The 12723-nt window shown below is 42.4% G+C and overlaps 1 protein-coding gene across 2 annotated transcripts in view; it reads right to left on the bottom strand.

The window, feature by feature from the left end:
- KCNH1 (potassium voltage-gated channel subfamily H member 1) overlaps positions 1–12723 on the bottom strand; it is a 541044-nt gene that overhangs the window by 508864 nt on the left and 19457 nt on the right. The window contains exon 2 of one of the 2 annotated variants that reach the window (XM_088477542.1): positions 1896–1922. The exons of the other annotated variant lie outside the window; for it this stretch is intronic. Within the exon in view, the coding sequence (XP_088333668.1) occupies positions 1896–1922 (27 nt within the window). The remainder of the gene's footprint in view (positions 1–1895; positions 1923–12723) is intronic. 2 annotated transcript variants of the gene reach the window in all.

Genomic DNA, 12723 nt, shown 5'->3' on the forward strand with positions numbered 1-12723 from the left:
TTTACTAACATTTCACAAACTGCAAATGAGGACCAAACAATAGCAACCAATCAGACATCTGTCTTCAGTATCTAACTTGCATGGGACAGATAAAAGCTAAATGTTCACTGGTTGTTAAGGTTTAACTGCAGATTCATACCTTTGAGGAATATTAATAATTAACCTGCAAAAACTTAATTTATTAAGGAGCCTAATTATATCTACATCCATATAATGCCCTAAAGCCCAACAGTAATGCCCATTCCTGCATCATATATTCTCTGGTAAAATTCACCCTTGAAATTAAATAAAAAATCTATTGGTTTTCCATTTTATTCCATGAGGCTTGACTAATGTAAAATGATGATTGCTGAAATTTATGAATTTATGAATTTATACATAATACGATTTTTACATTTGTACCTATACAATTGCTTTTTATAGCATTCAGTTGTATTTAATATAGAAATACATTCTTGGAGAATTACAATGACCTTTTATGATATACAGTATATAGCTATAGATTTATTTGCAAAGGCACTCTCCCTCTGCTAAATATTTTCCACTGTCTAGTTAATAAAGTATTTCTATCCGGGAAAAGTTTGGAAGTAAGGGAGTATCATTCCGTCAGAATATAACCATGCAATATTCACCATGAATTTATTTTTCCCTGAGAAATAAATATTTTTGGGCAATCTATGGTAGCAACAGTCCCAACTGGGGTTCACACTGCCTGAGGGGCAGTTATATCGTTTCACAGCTTTAGGGCTCAATCCAATTGTCTGCAATGATCTGACGGGTGCGAGTCATCACGACAACAGCCACACTGGACGGCAGCCCGAATTCAAATTCACATAAAAGTGCATAGCCCCATATGGCTCTGAGCAAATTTCTGCAAATTCGGGCTTGGAGCGGGCAGCGAGGGGTGCGAGATGCGGTGCCGTTGTCAGCGTTTTAACGCCGTGGCAACGTGACATTGTGCCCTTCGCAAATATTTGGATTGCTCCCTTAGTAATGTTATATTTGTATATTACACATGCATTTCATGTTATTTTTAGTAGCTCTATTAAAAGACAAATAGCACAAAAGAAAACAAAACAAAATCACGTACATATACATACACATTTAGAGGATTGCAGAAGGAGGACTGAAAATACCTAAAATACACATACAAATAATGGAAGCATTTCACAGTGAATCTATTCAGTAGAGATCTCACCAGAAGAATAATTCCTGAGCAATGTAAAAATCCACTATGCAGGGTTGCCCTGACCAGCAGATCCTTAATGCAGCCCATTCAATTAAACTTTAAATTTCCTGTTGTTCAAATTGCTCAGATGGAGCACTGGCACATTTCAAAAGATAACTTTCAGAGCACATCGCTGTACAAGTTGCACTGAAATATAATATAACATAATAATAACAAGAATAATATTTGCCCAAAATAGGCTGTTGCATTATTTTTTTGTTCTAGATATAAAAGTTCCTTAATGAATGTCTTACTGTGCTATTTTCTATACTTCAATTGGTTTGATCTTCTTTTGAATAGACAGCACCTTATTAGTTAAAACAAAGGACTTACAAGTGGGGTCGGCTGGGACATATACACAGGTATGAACTTGCATTACTAAACACACTCTACAAACATTAATATAGTAGTTCTATGCCAACATTTGTTATTTTACAAGAAGTTATACATAGTACAATATACACAGGAAGTGTACAATAAACATTTGCATTGCTAAAACACTTTAACAATTGACTTACTAGGCTTGACAATCAATAGCAAGGCCTTTTTGTCATACAGTGATTTGTAAATTAACAGAAATTGGTACAGAACAAATGTGGCAGAAGGGGATGGATTTAGGAGGAAGCTTTCATGGACACATTATAACCGCAGAGCACCATTGATATACCTGTCTGTCTATGGGATAATGTCCAGACTGAAAGTTAGAAAAGAAAACATGTTAAAACATAAGTGATAATCAAAGAAAAAATTGTCAATTAAATATTTAGTAAATGGTCTGATTTATTCATAACATGGAAACAAAACATATTTATACAAATGCTCAGGTTTTTCGCATGACGTTAGGGGGCTTCCTTTTACAACTTGTAAAATCAGATTAAAATACATACAAGAAATTACCCCTCCCACAAATCCTCAGCTAAAAATACTGCTTAAGAAAAAATGCCAATACTAACCATTCTTCTAATGTTTTACTAGGTCATTGTGTACTATTTTCGGGTAAGAGGATTATACACTATTTGTATTTGTCCTTTGAATGTTAATGTTGAGATGACATGTACTATATACTTGGTAGTTGGGATTATTATTATCATTTATTATTATCATTTATTTATATGGCGCCACAAGTGTTCCGCAGCGCCTTACAAAGTACATAAACAAATTGTAGACAAGTGACTTACAGAACAATACAATATAGGACATGGATAATATATATTGCTACATTAGCGACCATATCACCCAGATAAGCAACAGCGCAAAAGCAACTAAGTGTTAGGTGCCCTAGTGGTGAGTAAGAAGTAAATGACACTAAAGTAAGGGTAGATGGCCCTGCTTGTAAGAGCTTACATTCTAAAAGCTTAGATTAGCTTAGAACTTACATTCTAAAAGTTGGGATGAGCAATTGTGAAAGCTGAATCCACTACCAAGTATATATACCTATCAGAGGGTATCCAGTGGCCTTCCCCAATAGCAAGGCTCATAGGGCCTCATTTATCAATGAGTTTTATCATTCACAATGAATGATAAAACTTGTTGTGTATGATAAATTTCTGAGGGGCTATCGTGCGGTACAGAGTGATCCAGAGTTCGTCATTGAGACTGCCCGGTCTCGCACCATTTACAGTCAAGGTGGTTTGTTTTTTCCCTTTTATTTTATTTCTGAAATTGTGAGTCATTTGTGTGAAACCTTTTATTGTAACATTATTAAATCTTGTAATTTTTGTAACTCAGCGTTGAAGATTTTCTTGAATTAAAACATTAATTCTAGTTCTGGAACTGTGTTTTTATGACCCAAGGCCTCATTTAGCCCATGTTACCTATTTGCATAATTGTTTAGCAGATAAGAGCAAAGGCTTACCCTGTATTTAACACTAAAGTTCCACTTTGCTATAGCAGCTATCAGGTTTATTTAACCACATGTGCTGAGTTAACTTGTAAAAGTCACGGGCGGCGATTCTCGGATTGGCCGGAGATCCATGACAATTGGTCACAATTGGTCCCGCCCATCCACTTAGCTCAACAAATGCATGCTGCCTCTCTTGCCAACTGATTACTTCCTCCCACTCCAGCCTCCAAGATTTTGCCTGTGCTGCTCCCTAACTTTGGAACTCTCTCCCTCTCCCTATCAGACTCTCCACCTCACTGCATATCTTCAAACGGGCTCTCAAGACCCACTACTTCATCAAGGCCTTCCAGCTCTCATCCTAACCCACATAATGCTCTCTCCTTCCTATCTTCTCTTTCTGTGTCACACCTGTCTGTCTGCCCCTCCCCTTTAGAATGTGAGCTCTCACGAGCAGGGACCTCTTCCCTCATGTGCTTCTCCTTACACTTTCTTCTACTCCTTACTCCTCATAAGAGCACCTAACACGTCTCTGCCAACTCCCTGCTGCTTATTGTGAGTGTTTTAATCACTATTGCAGCAATGTATACAATGTCCTTCACTATAATGTACTTTAAGTTACTTGTTTTTTTTTCACTTATTAGTTTTATGTACTATGTAAGGCGCTGCGGAACACTTGTGGCGCCATATAAATAAAGGATAATAATAATAATAATAATAATAATAATAAAAAATGCTGCTCCAGCCAATCAGCTCCCAACTGTCATTTTTCAAACAGATGACAGTTGGGAGCTGAATAGCTGGAGCACCATTATCATACACAACCAGTATTATCACTTGTTGTGAATTGAGGCCCATGTTGTAGCGGACATGGATAGCAAAATATTTGTTTGTTTTACTCTTTCTGTCCTATCAATACACTACTCCTTTATTACATCTTATTCTGAATCAGAAAAATGAAAACCAATCCTGAACAAATTATTTTATAGACAATCAGTTTCATATATCACAGCTACTGTGGTATATTCACATATTATTAACAATATTAGCAACTCTCTTTGTATAAGTACAATACAACTCCACATATATACAGAGCACACTCCTTCTAACAATTAAAAAACCTAAATTGTGACAAAAAAATCTTTGCCCACTATCTGCTCATATAAAACCTCTGGACCAACCACTCCCACATCTCTGCAAAGCCACACCCACTTTCCAATAGGCTCCCTTCAGACTGAGTGAACGCCATACTGCATGCTAGACTTCCTGGAAGTAATATTACTGGCAGGAGCATAACTAGACCTAGGGGGGCCCCATAGAAAAATTTTCATGGCCACCCCCTCCGCACTCCACCCCCCCCCAATCCTGCCTCACTCCCCGACTTATCGGCTCCAGAGTCGCGCTGCGCAGGACAGGCACACCTCCTCTCTCGGTCGGCTCACTCGGTGTGGGGGGGGGAGTGCGTCGGGGAGGGGGCAGCGGATAGAGGCCTGGCATAGGTGAAGGGGGAGGGCTGGGCCCCAGGCCAGTCCGGGCACCATAGCAGCGGCACCCCCTGCACCTCTGGGGATGGGGCTATTAATTAAATGTACAATAACAATTAATTTAGCTAAAGTCAATTTGTTACACACACAAACATCTATTTTGTGGGCTGATACAATATTAATCCCATTAAAGCTTTCCTGACCAAAATTTTAACGATAACAATAAAGTTTTAATAATGAAAATTCCGACAAAATCTGTGTTCAATTTCAAATAAAAGACTAAAACTAAATTTAAAATCCTTGTCAAAATTAACATTGCTCTGGCCCTAGATTTACTTGCAAATTGCAATGCCTGCGTCACAAGCTTTTGCTGAGCGGGTGTTTAGTGTTACACAGGGGTCCTGACAAGAGCCCATCACAACAGTTCAAGGGTCATCTTGGAGAGAAGTGCCATCTTAAAACTAAACCGAGATAAGCGAACTGTATTACGTAAAATACAGGAAAATCACAGATTAGCTAACGTGCATTATTCTGATTATTTGCAGTTTCAGCAATTTGGCTGTAATCAGTAAGTTTGTATTTTTTAATACTGTCTTTTATACAGTTTTCTTTCTATGTGTATGTACAACATACACTACTTTCTATTTTTGAAATAAGGTTATTTTAATGTTTTAAAGAACACTTATGTGTTATAGATATTTGAAGAAAATAAATATGACCTGTGAAGGAAATATGATTGCATATTGCACTTGTTTCTAACAAATTTAAGGCATTAATTTGTATATGATATATGGGAGGAGTACTACAGTAAGTCATACACATTCTCAGTCAGCCTACTGAGCCTAGGTAACAGTACTGAGCCTAGATTACTAGTTAACAGTACTGAGCCTAGATTACTAGTTAACAGTACTGAGCCTAGATTACTAGTTTACAGTACTGAGCCTAGATTACTAGTTTACAGTACTGAGCCTAGGTTACTAGTTAACGGTACTGAGCCTAGATTACTAGTTTACAGTACTGAGCCTAGGTTACTAGTTAACGGTACTGAGCCTAGACTACCAGTTAAAATTATAACTAAAACATTGACTAAAATTAAAATGAGGTCCACTGACTAAATCTTGACTAAAAGCAAAAAAAGAGACTAAAATGTGAATTTAAAATAACTACAATTTGAAATAAGCGACTAAGACTAAACCTAAATTTGCACACTGTCCCAGACACTCATTTTCATGTTTCCGTAACATAATAAATTGAATTAAGCCCTAGTTATATTAGGACATCTTATTTTAATCATTTTCTAAATTTTACATTTTATGTTCAAAACTAGTATGCCCGTGGCGAACATTTCGCCAATTTGAACCCAGAACATACGTATGGAAAATGCTTTGCTAGATAATGGTTAGATCATAAAAGATGTGTGGGAAATAACTGGCTAGGCTACGCCTTTTATGTTTTTGGGGGATTTTTTTATTGTAACATTTCGCCAATTCACAAGTATGATGATATATTTGTCCATGGACTCTGAAGCAAAATGGTCAATTTCCAGGAGGTATTGCAAGCTGAGCCCCTATAGATACAAATAATAATGCACTGTTACTCTGCCTCACTGTCTCCTGTCTCCCAGCCTCCCACCAATCAGCGGCTGCTGATGGCTCTCGTGGAAAGCAGAGAAAAGAGGTGTTGCTTTCGAGGCACAAACCCGGTGCTGATTGGCTGGGAGTTGAGATCATGGAATCGACGTGTTGATATATTTGTCCATGGACTCTGAAGCAAAATGGACTGTTTCCTGGGGGTATTGAAAGCTGAGCCCCTATAGATGCAAATGATAATGCACTGTTACTCCGCCTCACCGTCTCCCAGCCTCCCGCCAATCAGCGGCTGCCGGCAGCTCTCCTGGAAAGCAGAGAAAAGAGGCGTTGCTTTCGAGGCGCAAACCCAGTGCTGATTGGCTGGGAGTTGCGAGCCTGGAATCGACGTGTTGGAAAAAGTAGGTGAGGGAAGTGCACCCCCTATGGCAGCTGCCTCGAGTGTTGTGGTGCCCACGTGCCCTCCCTCATTATGTAACGGCTACGTCACTCTGCCAGGCGGCCAGTGAGGAGCCGAACTGGGCAGAATGTAAACAGTGTCCGCACATGGCTAGGGCACCGGGTCCATGTGAGAGCACAGACCACCAGTAGTGCGTGAGAACAGCAGCCGGCGGCAGTCACCCCTATCCCGCTTCCCCTGGATCACTGTTCCGGTTCTGTGTTCTGGTAGTTTTCTTGACATTTTAAGGTTAGCTATGCTACTGCATTTACTATGGTTTTTGTCGATTTTTTTTTCCATCAAATTTTATACAGTTTTATTCCAAATTCTGTAATGTATTGCTGATTGAAATCCGTCGCAAAAGAATTACATTAATATCTTAACTAGTCTTTGAGATATTCAAATTCAAAGAGCGTTCCGGACAAAGGGACTAAGCAAATTATATATATAAGACTATTGCATACAGTATTCTAGAAAATACATAATCACACAATTATAGACACACAGTAAATCTACACATTCAGAACTTCAATACATATGTCACTTCACTGTAAGGACATTCATTAAACAGGTGTACAAGTGACTGTGTAATAAAGAAACCAATCAGTTTATGGGGCTTATGTAATAGGGTGCAACTTCAAGTTGCACTCTATTACACAAGCCCCTATGTCTACTATTTTTAAATATTGTTTAGGAAATTAAAACAACCATCTGATTGGTTCCCATAATAACATTACTTTATTTACACAGTTACTGTGCATCACTTTTATGGAATGTAGTTAATAGACCAGCGGACGCGATGCCACCGGTCTAAATCCTGACTCATCCTGCCCGACAAGGGATTTAAGATAGCCGTGGAATTGCCAACACCTATCTTAATCTCAACGTTGGTAGACCGACCCCCGCCATCCCGATCATCCTCTGACGGGTAAGTAGAACACTTAGCCCGTGGATGGGGGGTTAGGTTTAGGGACCCCCGGGGGACTTAGGGTTAGGCACCCCCACCCCTGGGGAAGGTTATGGTTGGGCTAGGGGAAGGTGGTGTTAGGGTTAGGCACTAGGGGGGGAAGTTAGGGTTAGGCACCCCCCGAGGGGGCTAGGTTTAGGCTCCCCTGCAGGGAAGTTAGGGTTAGGCACCCCTAAAGGAGGGTTAGGGGGGGAGAGGAGAGGGTTAGGTTACTTACCTTTCCCTGTCAGGATTTCTCCCCGCCGGGCTGACGCTGACGGTATTTGATCATGGTGCCCACCAAGTAGACCGTGGAGTCTCTGATTTTAAATTTTTGTTTAAGCATGTTCACTCAAGATGTCTTCCAATGCCTAAAACTGCACTGATCTGAAGGTACAGGCTGATCTGTACCAGTGGGGCCAGACAAAACTCCAACAAAAGAGATAAAGTTGGAGGATCAACTGTCACACTACACCTGCACTGACAGTTACTGATTTCCTCCAAGCACATTTTCATATGCCCTGGTCTCCAATACTGGTCTGCAATGTATAAAATGAAGACTGCAGATATGCTTCAAGGTCCATTCTTCAACCCGAGCATGCCAGGTATCCCAGCTGGTAGTATATAAATGTCCATTGCTGTTGTGGAATAAAAGTACAATACAACCTGCCAGTCAGAGACTGAGACATGTAGATCCACAACAGCTGAAGAGCCATTTGTTGCCTCTCTTTGGTTCAAAGCAACAAGGAAAAATCATAACATATATATAGTCAGACTATGCTGGACAATAGGATAAATATTAACACCCCCATCCCCCCTGACATGATTGGTTTATCTAGATAAGAAATTTCTATTGAGTAATAGTGGCAACTGATATAGAGCAACTCTGTTTACTTGGCATCAAATATGGTACAATGTATTATACCAGACCCAAGATATGGCTCTGCATATTATACTTGGTACCAAATATGGCTCAGCATATTATACAAGATATGGCTCTGCATATTATACAATACAGTATATGGCTCTTTATATTGTAGATGGCTTCAGATATGGCTGAACTTTGCATATTTGGCACCGGATATGGTTTGTATACTATACTTTCACCAGGTGAGGCTCAGCATACCATACTTGGAAAATAAATGGCTCAGTACACTATACTTGGAACCAGATATGACTTAGCATACATTGGCACCTAACGTAAATGGTGGAGCTGACTCCGAGATTTTCACTTTTGTTTAGGCCTGTTGATACTGAGAACACCTCCAACATCTGCCCTGCTAGTTGTGTTTTAAACCCGTTATGTGCAATGCAGGTAGGTAATATTTCTGGCATGGACATGTTAAATTGCACTAATCTACAGTTCCAAGTCTAGAGCCTACCATGACTTCGGCCCTGGCCTCTAGTTTTGTGTAAGACTGTTCCAGCAATACAAAGTGTGGTCATTATTTGGATATATTTGGTCCCAGATGTTGTGTAGACTGTAGACACAAAATTTCCATTTTCTCCTGAAGTTATGCCATTGTATCCTCTTTTACCCTATGCATATCTGCTTTGTTGGAAACAAACATGAAATGGAAACAAACATAAAATGTAACAACTTGCATATAAGAGAGCATCTTTCAGATGGACTGTCAGATAATTATATGTGATAATCCAATACAAACTTCCTGTTTGTCTTAATTATTTATTTATTACCAGTTATTTATTACCAGTTATTTATATAGTGCACACATATTCTGCTAAGCTTTACAGAGAATATTTGACCATTCACATCCATCCCTGCCCCAGTGGAGCTTACAATCTATATTATCTACCACTTGTACACACACACAAATACACTAGGGGTAATTTTGTTAGGAGCCAATTAGCCTACCAGTATATTTTTGGAGTGTGGGAGGAAACCCGGAGCAACCGGAGGAAACCTATGCCAGCAAAGGGAGAATATACAAACTCCACACAGTTAGGACCGTAGTGGAAATCGAACCCACAACCTCAGTGCTGTGAGGCAGTAATACTAACCATTACACCCTCTGTGTGCTTATCTGGTTTAGGAAAAGTTGCATGAGAAAAAAAAAATCCTTCAATTATTTGTGGAGATTGATTTACATTAACGTTGCCTTGTTATGTGTAAACTTACCTTTTGTATTTATGTGTTGAAGCTAAGTGGAGAAGATGTTACCACACAAATATACGTGACATCTTTGGCTCACTTATTGCGGCCTGAGTGTTCGGCACAATTATGCTGGGGAGCAAAGAAACATACGTGACTTTTTCAAAGGTTTCTAATTTGTATTTAGATTTAATGACCTTAAAAAATATATTTTATTTATTATATTAGTCAGCACTTTAGCTCATTGTGACCTTTTCCTTGTTTCTCTGTCTATTCACTACTCCTAAATAAGCATATGTCATTTGTAGTTGAGGTAGCTGGTAATGAAAATGCCCACTTAAGTGGCACTCAATGAGAACCTTTCGAAATGTCCTATATCTGACTATCATAAACAACTATGATCTATGGCCCTCATTCAGAGCCGTACGCTGAGCAGAGCGCACGCTCTGAATGAGGGCCGGGCTCCATTTTCATGGAGCGTCCTCCTGGACGCTCGTATAGCTGTGGGTCACCACCCACAGGCTATACGAGCGTGCATTGTGATGGTCGCGATGGTCGAGACCATCGCGACCATCGAATTTGCGAGACGGAGCCTGCGGTTGAGGTTTTCAACCGCAAGCTCCGGAGTGATTTTGGCTCTATCAGAGCCAAAATCACTCCCACTGACATCACTAGTGATGTCAGTGGGCCGGCTTCTGACGGGAGGCGTTCCCGTGGGAACGCCCCCGTCAGGGAGGCACGCCCCCGGCACGCCCACCAAAGGGGGCGTGCTGTCAATCAACATTGACAGCACGCCCCCTTTGATCGGACACAACGAGTGAAGGACTTTCCTTCGCTCGTCGCGTCTGGCGCATGCGCACGACGGAGCTCCCTCCGTCGTGCGCATGCTCAGTCCATAACATCGACCCACTTGCGAGCGGACAGCCGCTCGCGAGTGGGTCTGAATCAGGCCCTATGTTTTTAAATATGGAGTACTTTCAATGTTTTTTCTACATTTTAGTATAATGCAATCAGGTGTCGCTATAAAGAATTAATACAAGTTGGTATAAGTAACAAATAATTGTTGTTTGCACACAGTGGAGGCAGCAAATTGAGGGATAAACTAATAATTCAACAGTACAATTGTGACAACTGAGGAATCACAATTTGTGGAGATCAAAGGGAGCGGCTCTACTGAAGATAGGATGAGGTATCACAGCAATTGGATGTGGCAGGGAGTGATGGTTTGTGTGTGTCTTAGGTAGTGATTATATTAATATTACGAGTTATAGTAAAGGAATCTGGCATATGCTGGGTCTGCTGCTGCTCCGCCCCATCCCGCCCTGCCCCGTTTCTCTGTCTCACTCCATCCACCTCTGTCCGCTGCTCAGCTCCATCCTGTCATGCCCTGCTCTTTCACAATCTGCCCCCTCTTTGTCCGCTGCTATGCCCCACTCCACCCCCATTCTCCATCTCATCCCCTCCCTCCGGTGGCTGCATGCCAGTGGCGTAACTAGGGTATATGGAGCCCAGGGCAAATTGAAAATGGAGCCCCTCTCTCTTCCCTATATACGTGCACCAAAAAATGGGCATGGTCACGTGCCACAAGGGGCGTAGCCACTGAAAAATGGGGCATGTCAACATTACACACACCCCTTTCTCATCACTCTGGGAACATTCCTTAACATTCCATATGCACCTTAATGCCCAGAATAGTAGTGCCCCTCTTGCAATACCCACTGTAGTAGTGCCCCTTATGCAATGTCCCCAGTAGCAGTGCCCCATGTAGTAGTGCCCTTTGTAAAGTGCCCCAGTAGTGCACCCTTATACAGTACCCCCAGTAGTGCCCTTCATACAGTGCCTCCAGTAGTGCACCCTTATACAGTGCCCCCCATGCAGTGCCCCTTATACAGTCCCCCTATGCAGTGCCCCCAGTAGTGGTCCCTCTTATGCAAGTCCCCAGTAGTGCCCTTTATACAGTACCCCCAGTAGTGGCCCCCCTTATGCAGGCCCCCAGTAATGCCCCTTATACAGTACCCCCAGTAGTGGTCCCCCTTATGCAGGCCCCCAGTAATACCCCTTATACAGTACCCCCAGTGTGCAGTGCCCCCAGTAGTGGTCCCTCTTATGCAAGCCCCCAGTAGTGACCTTTATACAGTACTCCCAGTAGTGGCCCCCCTTATGCAGGCCCCCAGTAGTGACCCTTATACAGTGCCCCCAATATTGGTCCCCCTTATGCAGGCCTCCAGTAGTGCCCCTTATACAGTGGCCCCAGTAGTGCTCCCCCCTATGCTGTGCCCCTTATACAGTGCCCCCAGTAGTGGCCCCCCTTATGCCGGCCTCCAGTAGTGCCCCTTATACAGTGGCCCCAGTAGTGATCCGTCCTATGCTGTGCCCCTTATACAGTGCCCCCAGTAGTGGCCCCCCTTATGCAGGCCTCCAGTAGTGCCCCTTATACAGTGGCCCCAGTAGTGATCCCCCTATGCTGTGCCCCTTATACAGTACCCCCAGTAGTGGCCCCCCTTATGCAGGCCCCCCGTAGTGACCCTTATACAGTGCCCCCAATATTGATCCCCCTTATGCAGGCCTCCAGTAATGCCCCTTATACAGTGGCTCCAGTAGTGATCCCCCCTATGCTGTGCCCCTTATACAGTGCCCCCAGTAGTGGTCCCATTTATGCAGGCCCCCAATAGTGATCCCCCCTAAGAGTTGCCTCTTATACAGTGCCTTCCATAGTGCATAAAACACACAGACAGACATACACACATAACACTAACTTGACTTACCTGAATCCCCCGCGCCCGCCACTGTCTGCTTCTCCGCCCTCCCACTGGGTCCCATTCGGTTCTATGGGAGAGACGTCATAATGACATGATGTCTCTCCCATCACCCACTGCAGGAGCCGGAAGCCGGAGCTCATGAGTGAGCTACAGCCCGGCTCCGGTAGTGGGCGCAGCAGCCAATGAGAGTCTGTCTGACTCATTGGCTGCCGAAACACACACATGTGTGTGTAACAGTGTAGTACGGACCGCACTCACTGTGGTCTGCACTACACTGGCTGACTAGGGCGGGCCTGTGCCATGGCCGGTGGCGACACACACCCCCGTG

This window comes from Taudactylus pleione, unplaced genomic scaffold, assembly GCF_031769625.1.
Source record: "Taudactylus pleione unplaced genomic scaffold, aTauple2 ptg000201l, whole genome shotgun sequence".
NCBI classification, from domain to species: Eukaryota; Metazoa; Chordata; class Amphibia; order Anura; family Myobatrachidae; genus Taudactylus; species Taudactylus pleione.